The sequence below is a fragment of a genome, unplaced genomic scaffold (genome assembly GCF_019419815.1).
Source record: "Pyrus x bretschneideri cultivar Hongxiangsu unplaced genomic scaffold, Pyrus_bretschneideri_v1 Contig9, whole genome shotgun sequence".
NCBI classification, from domain to species: domain Eukaryota; kingdom Viridiplantae; phylum Streptophyta; class Magnoliopsida; order Rosales; family Rosaceae; genus Pyrus; species Pyrus x bretschneideri.
Window position 1 is genome coordinate 2,420,824 of NW_025999831.1, and position 21,585 is coordinate 2,442,408.

A 21,585-nucleotide genomic window follows, 5' to 3' on the forward strand; every position below is an offset into this window, starting at 1 on the left:
ATTTATTAAAAAAAAAAATGGGAATGAAAATTATCTATTTTCTATGTAAGTGAGAGATGCGACCTAAGCGAGTGCATATGCGTGTCTAAGCGGGCAAGCTATGCGTCTAAGAAGGTTTAGGAGACATTTCTTAATTTTCAAATGCCTAAAGATTAATCGGGTAGGTAGCTAGCTACCTAGCGTTTAGAATAATGCCTTCTTGTTATATATTGCTCTGCTTTCTTGTTATATGTTTTGCTAAAAGTGATTTTGACGTGTTCTTTATGAATTTTGTAACAGCCAAAGTTTGGCTTCATGTCTTGTTTAACGTATTGTATCTATATAAGTCATTTTCTATGATAATAATGCTTTATTTTGCTGTTTTATAAAAATATAACAACTGCAATATTATGCAATATTTGACATGTCTATACGTCATGAGCTGAAATTCATCTTCCCACTAAATATTGTTTTTTCTTTGAGCTGAAATAACTATATGCCATTGCCATCAACCATGTGCTTACTACGAGTTGACATTGTTTATTCAGAAATCAATATTTCTTAGAAGTGCTTGGTTAAAGTGTTTTGACTAGAAGGGCTAGAACGCATTTACTGCAAGTGATTCACGAAGAAGCACTTTTCGACAGTCCTTCAATAGTGCTTTTAACTAGTTCGAATACCGTCCAAACATTGCCATTAAAATTTCCCACGCAGGAATCGACATCCCGCCCTACTCTCATGTCAGAACAGAGACGGAAACGGCGGGACAAGAAATTAAGCCACCGAAGCAAATGTTCCCCCAATCAATTCCCGCCACGTCCTCCTTATCAGCATTCATACACGAATCGCAGTGCACACAAATCTCAGCCGTCAATCACCAGGCTCCAGCATATTCTTCCCTCCAGAATATTCTCATCGCGAACCGAACCCAGCCAATTACACCTCGCCATGTCATCCCATCACGTGCCCTATTTCCACGTCACCATCCCTAAACCGCATCGTTACATGCGAATATCCGACTTGGAAAGTACACGTGCAACAGCTAGGTTGCAGAAACAGAGCGCCCCGAAAATACCAACCGTTAAATTCTCAGCCCACCCACAACTCGTCTCTGTTTGTTTCCTTATATCTGCAAGCTTCCCGAATTACGATTCGGAACTCTAGAAAATTCAATTCGTTTGCTCTCAGTCGAAACCCTAGCTTCTACGCCATGGGAAGCGAAGGCCAAGCTTCGACCTCCTCCAACGCCTTCTCCTTCATATCGAAAGGGTGGAGGGAAGTGAAGGACTCGGCCGACGCGGATCTCCAGTTGATGAAGCACCGGGCCAACGAGTTCAAGAACCTCGCGACGTCGTTCGACCGCGAGCTCGAGAACCTGTTCAAGTTCAACTCCGCGTCGTCGGCGGGGATTCGGTCGTCTTCGGCTTCTCCGCCGGCGGAGATAGATTTCGTCAAGAAGCTGCAGCCGAAGCTGTCGGAGTTTCGGAGGGTGTATTCGTCGCCGGGATTCAGCAAGAAGGTTCTGGACAAGTGGAGCCACAGGTCGAGGATCCGGATCGATTTGTCGGCCATAAAGAATGCGCTGGTGTCGGAGGTGGAGGACAGGGATGGAGTTATGGAATTTAATAGGGTTATTAGGGGAAGGCCATTGAAGTTCAGTGAGTTTTGGGGCGAGTGGAAAGGGGAGGGTAAGGGGGAGGATGAGGAGAGACAGTCTAACAAGGACTGGGAGCCAATTCGGGCGTTGAAGACGAGATTGAAAGAGTTCGAAAAGCGGGAATTTCTCTGTGGATTTAAGAACAGTGAGTTTGTGGAGAAATTCAAGTCCAGCTTGGTATGTTCTCTCTACCTTCATTTCGTATTTTGTTGCTTTCAGTTCCGAGTTTCCGAGGCAATTAAATTTGTTAACTTTATATCTTAATTCCAATCGATTTTTTTTTATTTTTCGGGTTCTTCTTAGACTTTGATTGGCTATATGCATCAAAAAATAAAAATTGAATCTTGATTGTAGTTTGTATTGGAATGACATGGTACAATTCAGGTGGAAGTTGGTATTAGTGATTCATATAGGTGGCTATTGTGTTTTGGTTAGTGAAAACAAAACAGGAGTAAACCAAACTATGAAACTTTAAATTTGATAGCTGTGTGCTTACTTTTGTTATCGATATCTTTGTAAGTTTATTGGGTTGCCTACATTAAGTCGGGGTAGGGGACACTGAAAGACTATTGTGTTGAAATGTGATTGGATCCTTGGGGAATAAGATAGAACTTATGGGAAGCTAGTTACTAATGTCTTCTGCACTAAATAAGAATAAACAAGTTTAGAGTTGAAAATACGAAATATTTCATATTTGTTGTGATCGTTTGGTCACAAGAAGGTATAGAAAAAAAATCCTTCAGCTAAGGTTCTGAAATCATTGGAGAGAGTTTTGCAGTCAACAGTAAAGGGGTTTTTGATCAACTACTTTGAACCATGCGATGCCAAACAGTGTAGGCTTATGGTAGTTCTTTGTTATGCATAGATGTTGGGAGCCCAATATCATTCGAACCACAACCTGTGCACCAATTGGAATATTTTTGGATCAGTTAAAACTTAAAACTTGATATGTGTCAATGCCTATATACTATGTCATTGGGTATAAATGCTTCAGTCTGAGCATCTAGTGTGAGACAATCCTTCTATCTAACAAGTGAGTTGTTATTTTATTCAGAATGTATTCCTCTACACAATTTCATGAGGTGCATAGTGATGCCAAACAAATTATATGATGTTTGTTCAATGAAAGGAGCATTTGTTTTGGTGAATAAAACACTATATATTTAGTTATTTACCCATATATATCACCATATCACAGTTGTTTTTTCTGCAGTTTACATTTTAAATTTCCAGGCTTTGTTATCCATGATCATCGTTTATTTCTTGATATGTGGTAATAAAGAGGTGCATGTATATTCTTACAACTATTTTTGTTTTCTCCTGTTTTCAGAAATCAATTTACAAGGAGCCTGAGGAGTCAAAGGTTGGTATACATTCTGCAAAGTTGGCTTTTGTTCCCTGTGTTTTTTATTGGAAATTTATGTATTGTCTTTTTGGTTGGAATGTTTTGCTGTAACGTGTTACTGTGCAGAACTCATTTTCGGCATATTTATGTACATTATCTAATTCTTTCACTGTCATGAGCCTCCAGAGAAATTTTCTTTCTTGGATTGTTTAAAGGTGGATGTATAAGCTGGGTAAATAAAAGAACATTTGGCGATATCTGTAAATTTTTTGTATGTTCGTTTATTCGACACATAGTTTATGCATAAAATTCTGTACATGTGTAAAAGAAATCATAATATAGCCTTGATGCCCAAGCCCTCCTAGTCCTCACTGCTGTCCTTTGTCTTCCATTGAACTCACAACAAAGCTTGTTAATTTCTGAAACACAGTTCTAACTGTAGCCGAATAAGAGAAAAAGATAGGTTAGTAGTAGTACAGTTCCAACAAAGAATGGTTTATTTTCCAAAACTTAACCAAAAAAGATGAGAAGCTAAGATTTGTTGTTCTTGCAACTGTGGTGTCCGTATTCCATATACTGTACATATTGATTTCTAATCTTGTTAGCAAGAGAATACTGGACTTAGATTGGGGCTTAATTATTCTAAGACTCTCAGAAACCATGGGCCTCGATTTTGATGATGGTCCTTATGAACTGGTTTTGCTGTGCCTGTTTCATTTCATAATATTTGAATTATTAAATGGAAATAACATAAAACAAATTTAACTATAATGCAATGTGCTATTGTAATTTTCTCTTTTCTATACATGATATAGGCAGTACCTCCTTTGGATGTGACAGAACTTTTGGCATGTTTGGTTAGGCAATCTGAGCCTTTCCTGGATCAACTTGGCGTTAAGAGAAGTAAGTGATTCTTTAAGTTCTGTTTCAAGCTGTTACTGTAAAAATTCTTGGGTTGGGAAACTTTGATGCTTTTGTGAAGTAATTAGATGAGTAATGAGACTTCAATGTTTTTCCTTTTTTTTTTTTTTTTTTTTTTTAATATATACATACACATATATATATATATGTATATGTATATATATGTTTTTTTAATATATGTGTGTGTATATATGTTTTATATTAAATTTGATATATATTTTATTTTAAAAAATTTGGGTAAGTTATGGAATTTATAGTTCAAACTTTGTTGGACTATTTCACATATCTTTATCTTTGATTTCATTTTCCAAGACTGCTGAACTTGTACGGTATTGGAAATGACTGCAGATGTGTGTGAGAAAATAGTGGAAAGCTTGTGCAGCAAACACAAGAACCAAGTTCTGCACTCGAATTCTTCTGGAGAGTCATCTGTTCTAGACAGTGAGAACATAAATGATGAATTAGATTTAAGGATAGCCAGCGTCATCCAAAGCACAGGGCATTCTTATGATGGTGGGTTTTGGACAGATCATGCAAAGCATGAACCGTCAGATGAGAAAAGACACGTTGCTATTGTCACAACTGCTAGTCTTCCTTGGATGACCGGAACAGCAGTGAATCCACTGTTTCGTGCTGCATATCTTGCAGAGTCTGCAAAACAGAGTGTGACATTATTAGTTCCATGGCTTTGTAAATCAGATCAAGAACTTGTATATCCTAGCAACATTACGTTTACTTCACCAGAAGAGCAGGAAATTTATATCCGTAACTGGCTTGAGGAAAGGATTGGCTTTAAAGCTGACTTTAAGATATCATTTTATCCAGGAAAGGTAATTATCTGGTGAACCTGACTATGCAAATGACTTTTTATTTATATCATATCATGGTTGCTAATTGATATCTGGTCTTGCTATATATTAGTTTTCAAAAGAAAGGCGAAGCATTTTACCAGCTGGGGACACTTCTCAGTTTATTCCGTCCAAGGATGCTGACATTGCTATTCTGGAAGAACCGGAACACTTGAATTGGTATCATCATGGTAAGCGTTGGACCGATAAATTTAACCATGTTGTTGGTGTTGTTCACACAAATTACTTGGAATATATCAAGAGGGAGAAGAATGGCGCTCTCCAAGCCTTCTTTGTGAAGCACATAAACAATTGGGTTACAAGAGCATACTGCGACAAGGTATTAGTCAATTCATTGGATATCTGATGATCATGCACAATTATTTTTTGAATGTGTTGTATCACGGTTTCTGCTAACGTTATTAGGGACGGATGGGTTCAGAAAGATATTATAGACATAGGTATGCTTTTCTTGATCTGATAACTAAATTGTTAATGATTTTTCTCCAGGTTCTTCGCCTTTCTTCTGCCACACAGGATTTACCGAAGTCTGTAATTTGCAACGTCCACGGTGTGAATCCCAAGTTCTTGAGAATTGGTGAAAAGGTGGCTGCGGAAAGGGAACTTGGACAGGAAGCGTTCTCAAAAGGAGCATATTTCTTAGGGAAGATGGTCTGGGCAAAGGGATACCGTGAGCTCATAGATTTGTTGGCAAAGCACAAGAGTGACCTTGATGGCTTCAAGTTGGACGTGTATGGAAACGGAGAGGATGCCAATGAAGTTCAGAGTACAGCTAAAAGCTTGGACTTAAATCTCAACTTTCTTAAAGGAAGAGACCATGCAGATGATTCTCTTCACGGGTAAGGATCTTTTAGGAACTCTCTGTGCAAAAGCATATTAGCTCCTGTGCAGATCGTCACTTAGAAATAACATTCGATGAATGAATGATTAAACTGTTCAATCTTACAATTTTCTTTCTTTCTTGCCCCTCTTCATTTCTCCTGTTAATGATGTTCTCTCTTTTGCTTGAAGGTACAAAGTCTTCATAAATCCCAGCGTTAGCGATGTGCTGTGCACGGCTACTGCTGAGGCGCTTGCCATGGGAAAGTTTGTAATTTGTGCGGATCATCCATCAAATGAGTTTTTCAGATCATTTCCTAATTGCTTGACCTACGAAACATCTGAGGAATTTGTTGCCAAAGTGAAGGAAGCAATGGAAAACGAACCTCAGCCCCTCACTCCCGAGCAACGATACCATCTTTCATGGGAAGCCGCAACCCAGAGGTTTATGCAGTATTCTGAGCTTGACAAAATCTTGGACAAAGACAACGATGGTGCGAAATCAAGCATGGGGGATCAAAAGAGGATCCCAAAATCAGCATCAATGCCTAGCTTGACGGGTATGGTTGACGGAGGATTGGCATTTGCCCACTACTGTCTCACCGGTAATGAATTCCTTAGACTATGCACTGGAGCAATTCCGGGAACCCGATACTACGACAAGCAACACTGTAAAGACCTTCGTCTCTTGCCTCCCCAGGTAGAAAATCCAATATACGGGTGGTAACTAGATTACCAGTCCAACTGTGTATAATACTAACTCATGGTATTTTAGGAGCCTGCAAGCAATGATTTAGGTAGAAAAAGATCTGTTGCTGTAAATGTATGCATTAATGAAGCACATATTTTGGTAGATATCCAGATCCAAGTTTTGCTTTCTTCTCTCGTATTTATCTGTAGAAAATTATTGACAGTATATAGCCAAGCCATGAAATTGTACTACGTTCAAACAACATAATTTATTTCTTCAAATATTTCTTTCATAGTTGTAAAATTACTTACTTTGTTCAATAATTGTGGTATGTCGGATTTGAACTTAGGACCTGCTCTAATATAGTGGAGTATGAAAGTCTACGGTGGCGTAAAATTACACTGGTAGACGTCATTAACATCCCATCTTACCCTCCCATGTTCATTGATATTCGGATTATGGAATTTAGATCTTATTTGAATTATCAGATTGTGCGTTTTCAGTTCATATCCTGTTAATTATATCAAATCTAATTGGATCCAGTTTAAATATCGATCCCCCTTGGAGATGCAAACTGAGTTTGCCTTTCCATTTTCTGAGATGGCAAGACAAATCGGCATTGCCTCTTGTTCCTTGTTAGCATATGGAAGGAGTGAGGTATCATCTTGAGGTAACTTTGTATTTTGACAACTTAGGTGACATACTTATGCATTCCACTTATCAAATTTTAGTCTACTCCAAAGGTTGAGGTTGGATATTTTATAGACCATTTATGGTGCGATCCTAATTTGTTGTAATGATGAGGAAAGTACATTAATATTTTTAAAAATTGCGTGTTTTCACGAAGCTCCATATGGGTTTCAAATTGTTTTTACAATACTCTTTCGGTTAAAAGAATGCTGATGTCATTAAAAGGTTTCTTTAATAACAAATTTACTCTTAAAGACTGAATTTCAAATACATCGTCTGAGTTCTATTCGTATTTTCGCATGACCCCTTCGTAAAGAAGAAAAGAAGAAAACATTATAACTCAAAAATGTTAGAAAACCGACCTCGTTTATAGTATGTATATGTTAAATAATGTCGCTTCATTTTATGTTTAGAGGTTATATGAAAGCATATTAGCGGGTCTTATTGTAAGGTTTAAAACCTTTACGGGGTTATGTGAAAAAACAATTAACCCAAGGGGTTGAAAACACGATAAATCTCCGTGGCCATGTAATTGTCTAGAAAAGTAAATTTGTCATTTATAAGAACTTTTTTAATGGAATCGCCAAATTTTGGATGAATTATAGGATTTTGAAACATGATATGAACTTATACACCTTTTTTGATTTGTAATATGAACTATATAAAATATCAAGTAGTTTATCATATCAATCCTAAATCATTAATTTGTCATCTTATTCCAACACCGTTAAATTTTCCATCCAAAATACTTGCACATGACTTATATTTAGGATTATTTCAAACGTTTGACCTCATTTTCAATTCATTTCATTTGTTTGCCATAATCAATAACTTTGTAAAAACAATGTAAGTTTAATATTTATCATTGTTTTAAAGAACAACTATCTGCAAGAACATGTGATATATATATTTTGAGGACGATACTACTGGAGAGAAACTCGATTAGAATTAAGTTTCATTTTTTATTCAAAAAAAAAAAATTATGCCATTGTGTAATCATTTTCATTTTTTGGTTTGTTGAAATCCTTGATTTTTATTTTGTCTTAAGTAAGTTTTTAGAAGGGGAGTGGAGAATTAAAATGTCCTAAATAACCCTAAACACAAGTCATGTGCAAGGCACACGACATATTTTGGAAGAAAAATCTAACGGAGTTAAGGGCATATGACAAATTAATGATTTTAGAAAGTTGATATGATAAATCGATTAAAATTTTAGTTCATAAGAAAAATTCATAAAAGTGCGCAAGTTCATATGACATTTTAAAAAATTTCCCATGAACCAAAGGGTTTCATGAAAACATTTAGAAACCTCAGTGGATGTTTGTGTAATTTTTGAAACCTTGTGGGAATGCTGGAAACATGAAAAACCTCAAGGGGATAGTTTTGATAACTCCAAGTAAAAACATGTAGAATCACTAAATTAATTTTTTTTGCAAAAGTTGTGTGGTTTCTAACTTTGCAAACAAGGTATGGTTGTCTAGTGTGAAGGATGATGTAGGTTTACTTTGTTAGATGTACCTTTCTTATAAGGTATAGTTGTCATGAAGATAATGTAAGTTTATTTTGTTAGATGTACCTTTTTGTATGTAAATCTTTCTCTTGTAAGTCTTTCTTTTTTTAAAAGCAATATTGATAAGATGTGGTAAAATTGTTCGATACCTATTTAATTGGAGATGCTCTTAATGTGCCATGTTTAAACATTTGGTTTCATGTAATAACATAACAATCTCTGATTTACAGTCTATCAGACTATATTACCGGTTAATAGTGGCTGTATATACTTTGTGTTTTAACTTCTACGTGGGTTCCCTATGCAGCTTAATTATTAAAATGTACACTGAAGTGAATTGAACTTGCGTTTGAAATGTCCAAATTAAATTAGTCTTTTTCTTCATGTGATCGCCATTTCCTGACGCTATAAATAACGACTCATGACAGGAGGAACAGCTTAGAATTTATTCAAATATAGCGATTAAACTACTAGAATATTCTAGGGAATTTTGGGACCTCTTGTTAGTAATTAAGAATATTTCTATAGAGATATATACATATATATATATATATGTATGTATGTATGTATGTATGTACAGCCCAAACAATAAAGCCATTTCAATCTTCGGTTTCGGTTAGATAGGGTTTCAGACGTTGAAACTCTAATATACTCTTATTTATCATTCTATGTATACTCTAATGCACTTTTATTCATCATTCTATTCACTAACTTTAGTGATTTAAAATATCGTTATCAATTTTTATTCTTGGTGTTACATTTTTTTTACATTGAATTTGTAATATCGTATGAGGATATGATGTATTTCGAACCAAACTCAAACATGATATGTGGTCAAAATTATACGTGGGCTTTTCATTAGCAAAGTGTTTTCTTGTCCACAACACATGGTGGCAGCTTGAAGATCATCATGCTCAAACCCTTTTTCTAATAGTGCAAAAGGACTCCAACATGCGTTGTTGGTTCTATGAATCTGACCTATTTCCGTGGTCGTATTAGTTTAAGTAAATTAATTTAATCTGATGACACTACTGTTGTGTGCCATCTTTCCAAACTTCGATGTGGGTTTGAGCTAATGGGGTTGCAGTCGGTCAATCGGTTAGTGAGTGTTTTTCAAGAAATTTAACGAAAATTTTCTGATACCGTTTATTTTAACAAAAAATCATATTTTTACATTAAAAAGTCAATTCTGATACTATTTACTTTACCCTTTATTTTAATCTTATCGTTACAATTCAAAGTTTTCAAATTTTTTTTTATTAGTTTTCCTGTGCTTTTCTTATGCAATTTAAAATTTTATATGTAAATTAAATGGGACAAAGAAGAAGAACCGTTTGATTTCATATTTAACTCTCTCTCTCTCTCTCTGATCTGAACGGCGCTGACCATGATGTGTGTGGAATGTTCAGGTATCTTAATGTGGCCTTTTAGCTTGGGGATTGCAGCCACTTCAGCACTACCTCCTCTGTTCAACCATCTAGAGCTACCGAGACAATGTATCAGAAATATATTTTTCTTTTTTAATCTCTCTTTTCTTCTTTCTTCTCTTATTAAACGATTATAATTAAATCACATTAATATTTTGTATTAATTTTTTATAAATAGAGAAAGATAAAAAGAAAACTATGAAAAGAGGAGAGAGAAGGGAATGAGAAGAGAAGAGGAGAGAATTCTATGAGCAAAGAAAGAGAGAATTTTACTCCACAATATATATATATATATATATATATATATATATTGTTGGCGTGAGTCAACCATTTAGTTTAGGAATGTAATCCTATAATTTATTCTTTGTATAATTGAGATTCTTATTTCCTGTTATGTGAGATATTGTACAACTATATATTTACCTCCTAAAGAGAAGAATAAACACACAATTTAAACCCTAAACACTTTTATCTTGGTATCAGAGCAGGTTTCGACCTCTCTAAACCTTTACCCTTGTTGTTGACTTGGAGTTCTCAATGTCTGGAAAAACAACCACCTGTAGTAAAACCAAAGGTGATCTCAAAACAAGAGAATCACCTTGAACCTAATCCTAGGAAGCTAACCCATATCCACACCACCGTTTCTTTTTTCAATGGCTGAAAGCCATGCAATATTGGGTTCAACCCTTAGGCTTGCTGTGTTAGCATCCACAGTGGGTGTTTTTGGGCTTGCCGAGCCTGGAGCCCACATTCCAAGTGGACTAAAGGCAGGTTCGCATGCCATTGTTGGCAACAGATTGGGCAATGCAGGCGCCCGGGTTCATCAGTCAGTAATGATGGCGTTGGTAGCAGACTGGGCATAGGCCCGCATATTTCATTATTGAATTTGATTTCATCCCAAGAACAATCCGATGATCCAAGTAAAATTGGCACTGCATTCACAGCATCCACTAAACGAGATTCTGGTTGGATGGCTACGGATCATATGACATATGATGAATCCTTGTTTCACCACTTAACCGTGCCACCCAAGGAGATTGTTATCACAGCAAACGGTGAAATCGCTCCAGTTACAGGAGCGGATTCTGTTGCATTTACTCCCTCTTTATCTCTGCATAACACTCTTCTTGTTCCTTCATTGTTGAATCATTAACTTTCTGTTGGTCAAGTTATGGAATAATTAGATTGTGTTGTACTCATGTTTCCCACTTTTTGCCTACTATAGGATATCCAGACATAGACGATCATTGGGCGTGGTACTAAAGATGAGAATGTTATATTATGTGGATGATGTGGTACTGGGCCGAGTCAACCAAGTGAGTAGTGGTCACAACAACAAGGTTAAGAGAATCTGGTTATGGCATCATCAACTAGGACATGCATCTTTTGGTTATTTAAGAAAATTACTTTCGTTTTTATTTAATGGCGTTTCAGACTTTGATTTTCAGTGTTAAGATTGCATTCTAGCAAAAAGTCATTGTACTTCTTACCACTTGAGTCCAATAAAAGATCAATGCCATTTGAGTTAATTCACTCTGATGTATGAGGTCCCTCACCAATAGCGACACGTTACCCTTGTAGATGATTGCACTAGAATGACTTGGCTTTATACCATGAAATAGAAGAGTGACGTTGGGCAAATTTTCCAATAGTTTTATTGAATGATTGGAAATCAATTTTCTCTTCCTATCAAAGTCCTGAGATCCAATAATGGTGGAGAATATTTTAATTCTGAACTATCACAATTTTTTGCAAAGCATTGCATACTTCACGAGACTACTTGTCCTCAAACTCCTCAACAAAATGGTGTGCTAGAACGAAAAAATAGACATATCTTGGAAACTACATGAGCTCTTCTAATTGGGGCTCATGCTCCTCATGCCTATTGGGCGGATGTAGTTACGTATTCCATTTATCTTCTTAATTGAATGCCCTCTCGAATTCACAACTTCCAAACTCCCATGGAAGTCTTGACGGATTATGTCACTCTACCATCTTCTCTTCAATTATCACCTTACCTATTTGGATGTGTGGCTTATGTGCATCTTCACAAGAATCAACGGAGTAAATTGGATCCATGTGCTGTTCGTGGTGTGTTTCTGAAATTTAATAGCCAACAAAAGGGATATCGATGTTACCATCCACCTACTAAGCATTTCTATGTCACCTTTTCCGAAACCGAGATGTTTTTCATCTCTGATCAAACCCACAGTACTCTTCAAGGGGAGTTGAATAGTAAAGACGAAGACTACAGTTGGTTTGATGTTCTACATGAACGAGACAGTTGGCATGGTCCCAGTGGTACAAGCGGGACCGAGACTGAATACTTAGGTGTTATGAGTAACCTACCTAACCGTGCCTTACCAGAGGGTTACGACACATCAATTTAAAGCCCAACAGTAGGCCACGACATATCAGTTCAGAGCTTGGTAGTGACCAATGACATAACAAGCCAAAGCCCAATGGATCTTGATCGTGAAACCTCTGGCCGAGAGATAACTCATGCAACATCGAATAATAAGCCTACACTATTTATGGATTCAATAGAAGGTAATGGGTCCGCGAGTGATATTGAAACTGTGCAAACAGAAAATAACCCTTATTCTCCTCCACGAGTACACGTTCATGTCCCCATGGAGAGGTACGTTCTCATACTCTAGATATGTTGAAAATTCCTATATTTTACCTCTTAGGCAAAACTGCGGGAAACTACCTTATAGGTTTTCTTCGGAAGGAAAAATGAGATATGTAATTGCACAGTATGTGTCCATTCATCGACTATCCCCCAAGTACTAAGCCATGGTGAATCAAATGGCTGGGATTAAAATTCCAACAAAAGTGGAAGAGGCTTTGCGAGATCCTCGTTGGGTAGAAGCCATGGGAGTAGAGATGGAAGCCTTACAAAGAAATGGAACGTGGAATGTAGTGTCACTACCATAAGGGAAGAGACCAGTGGGATGTAAATGGGTGTTCATCATAAAGCACAAGGCGGATGGATCCATTGACAGATATAAGGCAAGATTGGTAGCTAAAGGGTACAAATAGACATTTAGAGTTGACTACCAAGAAACGTTTGCTCCGGTCGTAAAAATGAATACTATTCGAGTCCTTTTATCTTTAGCAGCTAAACTGGACTGGCCTTTGAAATAGTTCGATGTGAAGAATGATTTCTTACATGGAGATCTAGAAGAACAAGTATACATGGATTTTCCACCAGGATATGAAACACCAAATGAAGCAGGGAAAGTATGTAGACTTCAAAAGGCTCTTTACAGACTTAAACAATCACCCAAAGCATAGTTTGGAAGGTTCACTGAAGCAATGAAAAAGTACGGCTATAGACAGGGAAATGCAGACCACACCCTGTTCATCAAACGCATGGGGGGTTAAGTTACTTTGTTGATTATCTATGTGGATGATATGGTAGTTACTGGTGAGGACACAGAAGAGATAAAAAGACTGCAGGGGAATCTTTCATCAGAATTTGAGATGAAGGATCTAGGAGGCTTGAAATACTTCTTGGGCATTGAAGTTGCTTGTTCTTGTGATGGTATTTACTTGCCTCAGCAGAAGTATGTTCTTGATATTCTTTCTGAAATTGGAATGTTGGCTTGTAAACCAGTTGAAACTCCCATTGTGCAGAATCATCACCTAGCGATATACCAAGATTAAGTTCCTACCAATAAGGAAATATATCAGAGACTGGTAGGACAGTTGATTTACCTATCACTTACATGTCCGGATATTGCGTATACAGTTAGTGTTGTAAGTCAATTCATGCATACTCTTAGTGAGGATCACTTGATGGCAGTGATGCGTATATTGAGTTATCTAAAAGTGCACCTGGTAGAGGACTGATCTTCAGGAAACATGGACATATAGAGGTAAAGAGGTATATTGATGCTGATTGGGCCGGAAACATTACCGATTGTCGCTCCACACCAGCTACTTCACATTCGTAGCAGGAAATCTGGTAACTTGGAGAAGCAAGAAGCAAAATGTAGTGGCTAGATCCACGGCCGAGGCAGAGTATAGAGGGATGGCACATGGAATTTGTGAATTGTTATGGCTCATGATTCTTCTCACTAAGATTGGGTTCAACCCTCAGGGATCTATGTTATTATACTGTGACAATCAAGCTGTGAGATAAATAGCCAATAATCCCGTTCAACATGATCGTACAAAGCATGTGGAGGTAGATAGACACTTCATCAAAGAGAAGTTAGATGTCAAAATGATTGATATTCCATACGTGAGGTCTGAAGAACAATTAGCAGATGTGTTAACTCATGCGGTTTTAGCAAGGGTGTTTCAAGACTCACTTGACAAGTTGGGCTTAGGAGATATTTTTGCACCAACTTGAGTGTGAGTGTTAGCGTGAGTCAACCATTTAGTTTAGGAATGTAATCCTATAATTTATTCCTTGTATAATTGAGATTCTTATTTCCTGTTATGTGGGATATTGTACAACTATATATTTACCTCCTAAAGAGAAGAATAAACACACAATTCAAGCCCTACACACTTTTATCTTATATATATATATGTATGTATGTATGTATGTATGTATGTACATATGTATTGAGGAAATCAATCACAAGCTGGAAATGTACCATGCTCTATGTATTTTACTCTATATACATCATTAGGTTTAGGTATGTATCTCTAATTATATATGGTTAGGTTGCCAATAAGGACTTTCTTGATGAGGAATTAAGCATGATGTTGGTAAGCGGTGGAGCTTTACGTTTTTAGCTAAATACGTACCACACATATTGTCTGGATTCATATTAAAAATCAAGCAAGTTGCATGAGGGAAAGGAATACAACAAAATAAATAATGATATAGTTAGGGTCATATGAACTAGTACGTATAAGGCATCTTTTGGTAGTGAGTGAAGCACTTGAAATGGAAAATAATTATATATTGTTCAGGCAAAGATTTCTCTGGAGAAGGATCCTCGAACCTCAGCACAGCTCCTCAAGGGATTGGCACCTTTGGATGTGTAGTCGGGTTCTTGCTTGTTGAAGGGCTACAAGAAGAGAACAAAGTTAGTTCTAAAAGTTGCTTTTGTGGGGTCTTATGTGTAGGCCTTGAGGCTCGCAATCAAAACTAAGTAAGTGCTAGGCATGCCACTGCTCTCTCAGTATAACAGATGTTGAATAAGTGCATTTTAAGTTGACTACTTGCGCCCTAAGTTACTCAAACTTCTTGTTATCAAATGATTGTTATTGATGGGTTAAGTCCACTTTAAGTTCTTTTTCTTGCCTTGTAAACAAGGACTTTTAGTTCATGGTCTTATATGTTCAAATGAAGAGAGTCTAGAGCCTCTTAAGTCATTTGCTAATTCTAAACCGTTCTTAATGAAAACATATCCATTAAGCTAACTAGATCCAGATGAAAATGAGACTCTTAAAATAGAGAAACAGGTGGGAATAACTTGAATACATGTCGAAGAATGCATTAAGTAATAGATCTACTAATGTAGAAAACAAACTAAGAGCTTTGGGCAAGATTTCACCTTGTCTGGCAAGGTTGAACTTCTTGCAGTCACTTCTCTTTGAATTTATAGGGTTTATATGCTAAAAAGGGATGGATGGTAAACAAGTTTACACGAGAGAATTGATACTACAACACTAAAGGAAGTAGCAGAATTTTTATACTAGACAAGATATAGTTTTTTTAGAGAACTATTACTAAACAGGACTGAATCTGGGTTGATTTCAGCTTTTGGATGCAAATCTGGCTTGAGGGCAAAGTTTGTATGTTTGTTTGTTTGATTGGTTGAGCGTCCTTGGTTCTAGGGCCTCTTTTTCCTTTTATAGGCAGCTTGGCCTAGGCTGCTGTAACTTTTGCTCTTACCCGAAAGCACTTGGAGGGTAGCGAGTCATCAACTTTTTATTTGTAATGCTACTAGAAGTGTTATTTGGCTGATAGTACGTTAGTCTTTATCACTTGTCATTTCACTCATAGACATGTGACTTGTATCTTGGTTGAGAAGACTTCAATTTGCTCTGGGCTTGAGGTTGGGCTTCGGGTAAGTCTCCCTTTAATTTAGCATCCTTGGACTTCTCTTTGTGAACTCAATATTTAAATATTAACCCAAACACATATGTACCTCTTTCACATGCATATTTATATATTGATCCAACATCAACTTCGTTTTGTGGTGGTGATCGATTCCAATACCAACTAATATTAATTAGTTACACAAAGCAGAAGGTTCTCTTGAATGTTTGTTGAATGAAAAAGAGAAGGAAGAGGGTGCGTAGAGGAGGAATTAATGTACCATGATTAAACCTGAATAAAACGTTATGGTCTATTTTAAGGAAAAGAATATAACAAGGAGAAATTAGGTTCTTATCCCCCTTTTTGCTATATCATTGATTAAAACACCTTTTTATTTTTTGATCAAGGTCCTTAGTTGTTAATAAACGACATTAATTATTTCAATAATAACATATTTTTTTATTTCTTAATATATTCATTTAGTGTTACAAATGTTGCATTTGGTATCTTAATATTTAGCCATGCTAAATTTTTTATCGTATATTTTTATTTTTAGTTTGTACCTATTTTTTATTTGCAACCCTTTTTTAAATTGTACCAATTTTCTTTTCAATTTTATTTTGTACCCATAAATTAATTTCTTTTTGTGCCCATATATTTTAAAGTTTTATTTGTATTTGTACCCATAATTTTTAATTTATTTGTACCCATTTTTAATTTTGTTAAATGTACCCATGCTATTTATATATATTTATTTTATGTTTTAAAATATATCAGTAGCTATTTTTTAAAATATGTAAATAATTATGTGGGTTGGGTACATTATTTTCTTGCTATAATTTTGTGAAGAACAATGTTAACCTAATATTTATTTTAAAGTATTTATTATACTTAAAAAAATATTATTTAAATTTGTTTACATTTCTTAATTTGTGGGACATTAAATGCATAAATGCATGAATTAAATCTCTTAAATAATATTAAAGATATCGATCAAAATATTTAAATAAATAAGGTTTCAGTCCAACAATTAGGTTGATTAGGGACTGGAACCAAAATAACCCATATAACAATAACAATGATGAAATAGAGAAGGCTAAAGTAAGCCAATTCAAGTTGATCTTTTGTTTTGTTTAATATTGCGGAGGTCCATTGCATTGTATAATTGTCATATGGGTTTATACAAAAGCCAACAGTTTATCCTTTTTATATTGTATGACACTCCTTTTTTTATTTTTATTTTTTTTAACCAGCTGTTCTCTCTGTTAAAGCGCTATGATATTGTCGATGAAATTTTCATGGCCTATCGGCTATTAGCAATGCATGTTGTTTTAATTCCTGTGTGCTCGATTTACAATACAATAATTTTAACCATATTTTACTTTTTCAAACATAAAAAAGCATATATAATGCTGGTATATGCTAAGCCTCCTAGGACCTCAGTCGTCACTTCTCACGAGAACATGTTCAAATAAAATCAAGATGCGTGCCTTTGGTCACAAACTAGGGCAACAAAAAAACTAACGAAGAGGCCACTGAGCCCACAATACGATATGTTAATGCTACAGAGCTTAAAGTTGTTAATATAGTTTTCACTTGAGAATATTGCTCAATTTTGCACTTACCTTCTAACCGATCGGCCAATCAATCAGCCAATTATGCTATTCTTATCTTTCAACTAACCCCTTCGATTCGGTTTTTGTAGCAAAATATAATCTCGGTCCCTTACCTTGACACCTATAACTTCATTTTTTTAGGGTGATGGAAGGAGTACTTTTGATTCTTTATAGGGAAATAAAGTTTTTGTTTCTTCTCGTCCCTCTCACCACCCTTCGTCTCTCCTTTTTCCATATAACTTCCCTAGATCTCAAGCACAAAAAGTGAAGAAAAAAAAAAGTTATCAAACGCGCCTTAAGTTTTTCAATTCCATTCAAAGGAGAACACCAGATACATAGCCCAAGGGAAGAGAAACATATTTTCTTCTTTCGCCTCTATTACGTATATAGTGGGAGGCTCTTATTGCAAAAGTTTGAATGTGAAAAATGGGGAAATATTGCTAATATGTCTTTCCCCTAATAATCTCATTACTTCTTTGTGAAATTAGAACATGATCGCGTTGATCATTTTACTCAACAAAATACAGTATACAAGTTGAGTATTTTCAACCAGATTACTTGTTAGAGTGGCAAATGGTTACGCTTCCTCCCTTGGTTTTGGGCCTTTTGGTGCCTGAGGATTGATCTCATTTTCTTGGGAACCAATGTTTGTTTCACCTACGGTGATTATAACATGGGCATCTTCACCATCCAAAAGTACAGGGTTAACGCTTCCCCTGTGCAGCAACAGTGGCTTCTCTTGTGATACAGTGCACTCCACAGCTTTTTTGAAGTGTGCTAGTTCAGAAAGCTCATGAACTGATTTAGAAATTTTTTCTACCCCTTTGACAATCTCAACTAGTATTGAAGCAACTGTTGCAGCTGGTACAATTGCAAGTATGTCTGCCGTTTCTAGTGATGCAGCTTTGAGTGCAATTTTGAGGTCTTTGACTGCAGTCTTGGAGTTCTCCAAATGTTCACAAGCATCTTTTGGTTCTTCCATGGTTTTGATTGCTACGGCTAATGCTTTTAGCGCTTTTCCAGACTCAATACTCATAGTTTTGCAGGAGTCTTGAATTATCTGTAAAAATTCTGGTGGTACCTGCAAGGATGATGCAATCAATTAATTAGTCAATCAAACTACCAAGGCAGATCAATTACACATTATATAAATACATGTAAAATTGTCATTTTCCTTTTGTTAAATATTTTAATTAAATTATGGACCCTTGAAGAGTATGATGGTTTGATATATACTTGTACATCTGAGTTGATGTGACCGTTTAAAGTTTCAATCTGGTAGGCACATTGCCTGGCAAGGGCACCGATCTTCAAGTACTGCTTCCATGGATGGCGAAATTTAAAACGGCCATGTCCTGGTTCCCATCTTGCAAAATTTGCCTATACAAATATACAATGTGAGTATACCATACCTGGCAAGTACAAGTTGTACCCATAAAGATGGCTAGCTAAAGATATTAATGGTTTCCATGCCATGGTAAAATTTAGTGGCAGCAGGGAAGGAGCAAAAAGATGCTTAAGTACTCACCAAGGATTCTTCACTGCTTTTTGAGTTGAGGACACTCTTATATCCTTGAAGAAATGATTCCTTACTTTTGGAGACAATGCCTGCTGACTTTCCATCCTTAGGTAATGGAAAATATTCACCACCAAAACCTGTAATTAATTAGTTAAATAGATTGCTTATTCTTAGTTGATCTTTAAACATGTTGAGGAAAACTTAATGGAGCTAGAGCCAATGAGTTAATATATAATTTAGTTTACCTTCTAGGTAGTTTGCAAGATTTTCTATATTGGAAGATATCAGCTTGTGCAGATCTTCACCAGCCCATACTGGACAAACAAAAGCTGATATGATCATGCAGGTTCCTCCACCTATTGCAATGGTTAAGAGTCTCTCATTTGACATCTCCAAGATCCCTTCAACATGATACCCCGAGACGGTTACCATGCTAAATGTTAATATGAATATCAACACCCCATAGTCATATCTCGCCTTTATCCGTGGGAAGAACCGTGAGAATGTAGATGCTGCAGCTGCAACCATAAAAAACACTTGCATGCATTAGTATAAGCAATAGTCTTTTATATAGAGACAGCCTAGCTATAATAAGAGAAAACTTCTTGCCGGATCATTTGTCATGTTCATTACGTCAGAGATAGTGAATTAGGGCCGTTAATTTAAGTGGGTCCATGTTGGTCATGTCAGATATCCGGCAAAGAGAACATTAACTCGACGCACTATTTTCTTATGTACAAATATACCTAGTAGGAAGACAAAGATCCCAAGCACAATGGGTTCTCCTTTCACTCCAAAAAGACTAGCTATGTGAGTAGCTCCAAGGCCAAGAGCACCAGCAATGAATGTTGCAAAACCTCTATTTAAACCTTTGCTGAGGGTTGCACCTACACAGAAAATGAAATAAGCACTTGATTTATTTGAACATGATAAGTTGAATGAAACTTTAAAGTATGTACACTATTTTTCACTTACCTACAGTGAATTCAAACACTACTACCACGGTTATCACCGCCCAGATTCCTGCAATCCCAATACCATCGAAAAGGACTCTCCAGTAGTACAATATGGACACCAATGTAAGAGCCAAAGCCACTTTTAGAGAGTGAATTACTCTCCTTGGGTCATCTTGTCCTAGCTTTATAATGCTCTTTACAACTTTGACAACCTTGGTACTCAACTTTCCGAGCAAGGCCTTGAGCCATCTGCACAGCCGCGAGAAAAACCTGACCTTCTCTTCCCCTGCAGTTTCTAACTCGGTGATCTCCATGACTTCAGTTTGGCGACAAACTGGATTAAAAGGTCTGAAAGGTTTGAAGAAGGATGGTTTTCCTTTCCTAACAAGTTATGTCCTATATATTAAGAAAAATTAAGCTAATTAAAGCCTCTAGGAAGATGGTTTTCCTTTTGTAGCTTCTAAGACTTTAGAAAGGGGGAAGGGTCTGGAAGAGAGAGATGGTTGGGCAAGAAAGTGGAAGCAACTTTGATGGGTTGAATTCTCTCACAATTGGCCTTAATTTATAAGGCAAAGAGTTTGGTGTGAAGGAAGAATATTTTATGGAGAGACAGATTTTTCTTGCAATTGAGAGAAAAAGGAGGGTCTTGAAAAGCGTGGTTTTTACTTGGATCTGAGCTAATATTTAATAAAACCCACAAACGTCAGAGCATGATGTTAATTTAGGATAAGGATTGTCTGCCCTTTCATTTTTGGTGCTCTCTTATTTGTGTGGTACGGTTAAGCAACGTCAATATTTTATATTATTATTCATTTTTATCTTATTATCTCTATAAAAAAACAATATAAATGTTGACATGGCTTAAGCGTGATCACACAAAATAGGAGGGTACAGGAGGACATCGAAAGTGGAAGGGCAAACAATCCTTGTCCGTTAATTTATCCCACTTGTCAGACTAGAGGAATCAAGAGTTCTTCAACCCACTAATCACTCACAACTCAACTTTCACCACTACTATGAGGTTAAAAGTTTAAAACCTTCAGCTAGCTTGGGTAATTAAATGTGTATTTTAGTTTCCATGAAAACTCTCTCTGTCTCACACACAGGCATACGCCATCTTTGAAACCCTAAATTTCCGTACGTAAAACATAGTGTGATCACAGTTAAGTCTCTGTGACGTGCACTGTGTTCCACTGTTGCGAGAGAGAGCGAGAGAGAAGATGGACCAGTTGGCTGACTTAATTTTGAAGTTAATAAGCAGAACTGGTATGCATTGACTTTGAGCAGATTATGCTTTCACCACGCCATGCACTAACCCCACCTGCTTTATTTAATTTAGGTAAAGTTTCATCATATTCTACAATTATTTACTAGGAAAGTAGAGTGGCAGGGCCATAAATTCTGTTAAGGAGGGTCAACCTTAAGTGCCCATAAATTATGATAAATTGAGCTTATAAATAAAAATTACTTAAGAAATGATCATTAGTATCAACTTATTTAGCATAATTTTTTTTTTTTTAAGTTTCCAACCTTGATATCGTTGTGATTGAATTAATTACATTATAGCAAATGACGA

General features: G+C 36.3%; 2 protein-coding genes across 2 annotated transcripts; one reads left to right on the forward strand and one right to left on the reverse strand.

Annotated features, from left to right (window-relative positions):
• The first annotated feature begins 1,018 nt into the window (after positions 1 to 1,018).
• On the forward strand, positions 1,019 to 6,571 carry LOC103940583 (digalactosyldiacylglycerol synthase 1, chloroplastic). The gene is made up of 7 exons (XM_009350732.3): positions 1,019 to 1,813; positions 2,967 to 2,999; positions 3,797 to 3,884; positions 4,251 to 4,732; positions 4,824 to 5,090; positions 5,261 to 5,610; positions 5,783 to 6,571. Exons 1-7 carry the CDS (start codon positions 1,190 to 1,192, stop codon positions 6,315 to 6,317), a joined length of 2,379 nt encoding a protein of 792 aa, XP_009349007.2. The 5' UTR covers positions 1,019 to 1,189; the 3' UTR covers positions 6,318 to 6,571.
• An 11,340-nt stretch (positions 6,572 to 17,911) lies between these two features.
• Positions 17,912 to 20,548, reverse strand: LOC103941476 (aluminum-activated malate transporter 8-like). Its single transcript, XM_009351674.2, has 6 exons — positions 20,029 to 20,548; positions 19,800 to 19,940; positions 19,299 to 19,571; positions 19,063 to 19,190; positions 18,771 to 18,914; positions 17,912 to 18,615 (listed from the first exon to the last, which is right to left on the reverse strand). Exons 1-6 carry the CDS (start codon positions 20,321 to 20,323, stop codon positions 18,112 to 18,114), a joined length of 1,485 nt encoding a protein of 494 aa, XP_009349949.2. The 5' UTR covers positions 20,324 to 20,548; the 3' UTR covers positions 17,912 to 18,111.
• Positions 20,549 to 21,585: the final 1,037 nt, after the last annotated feature.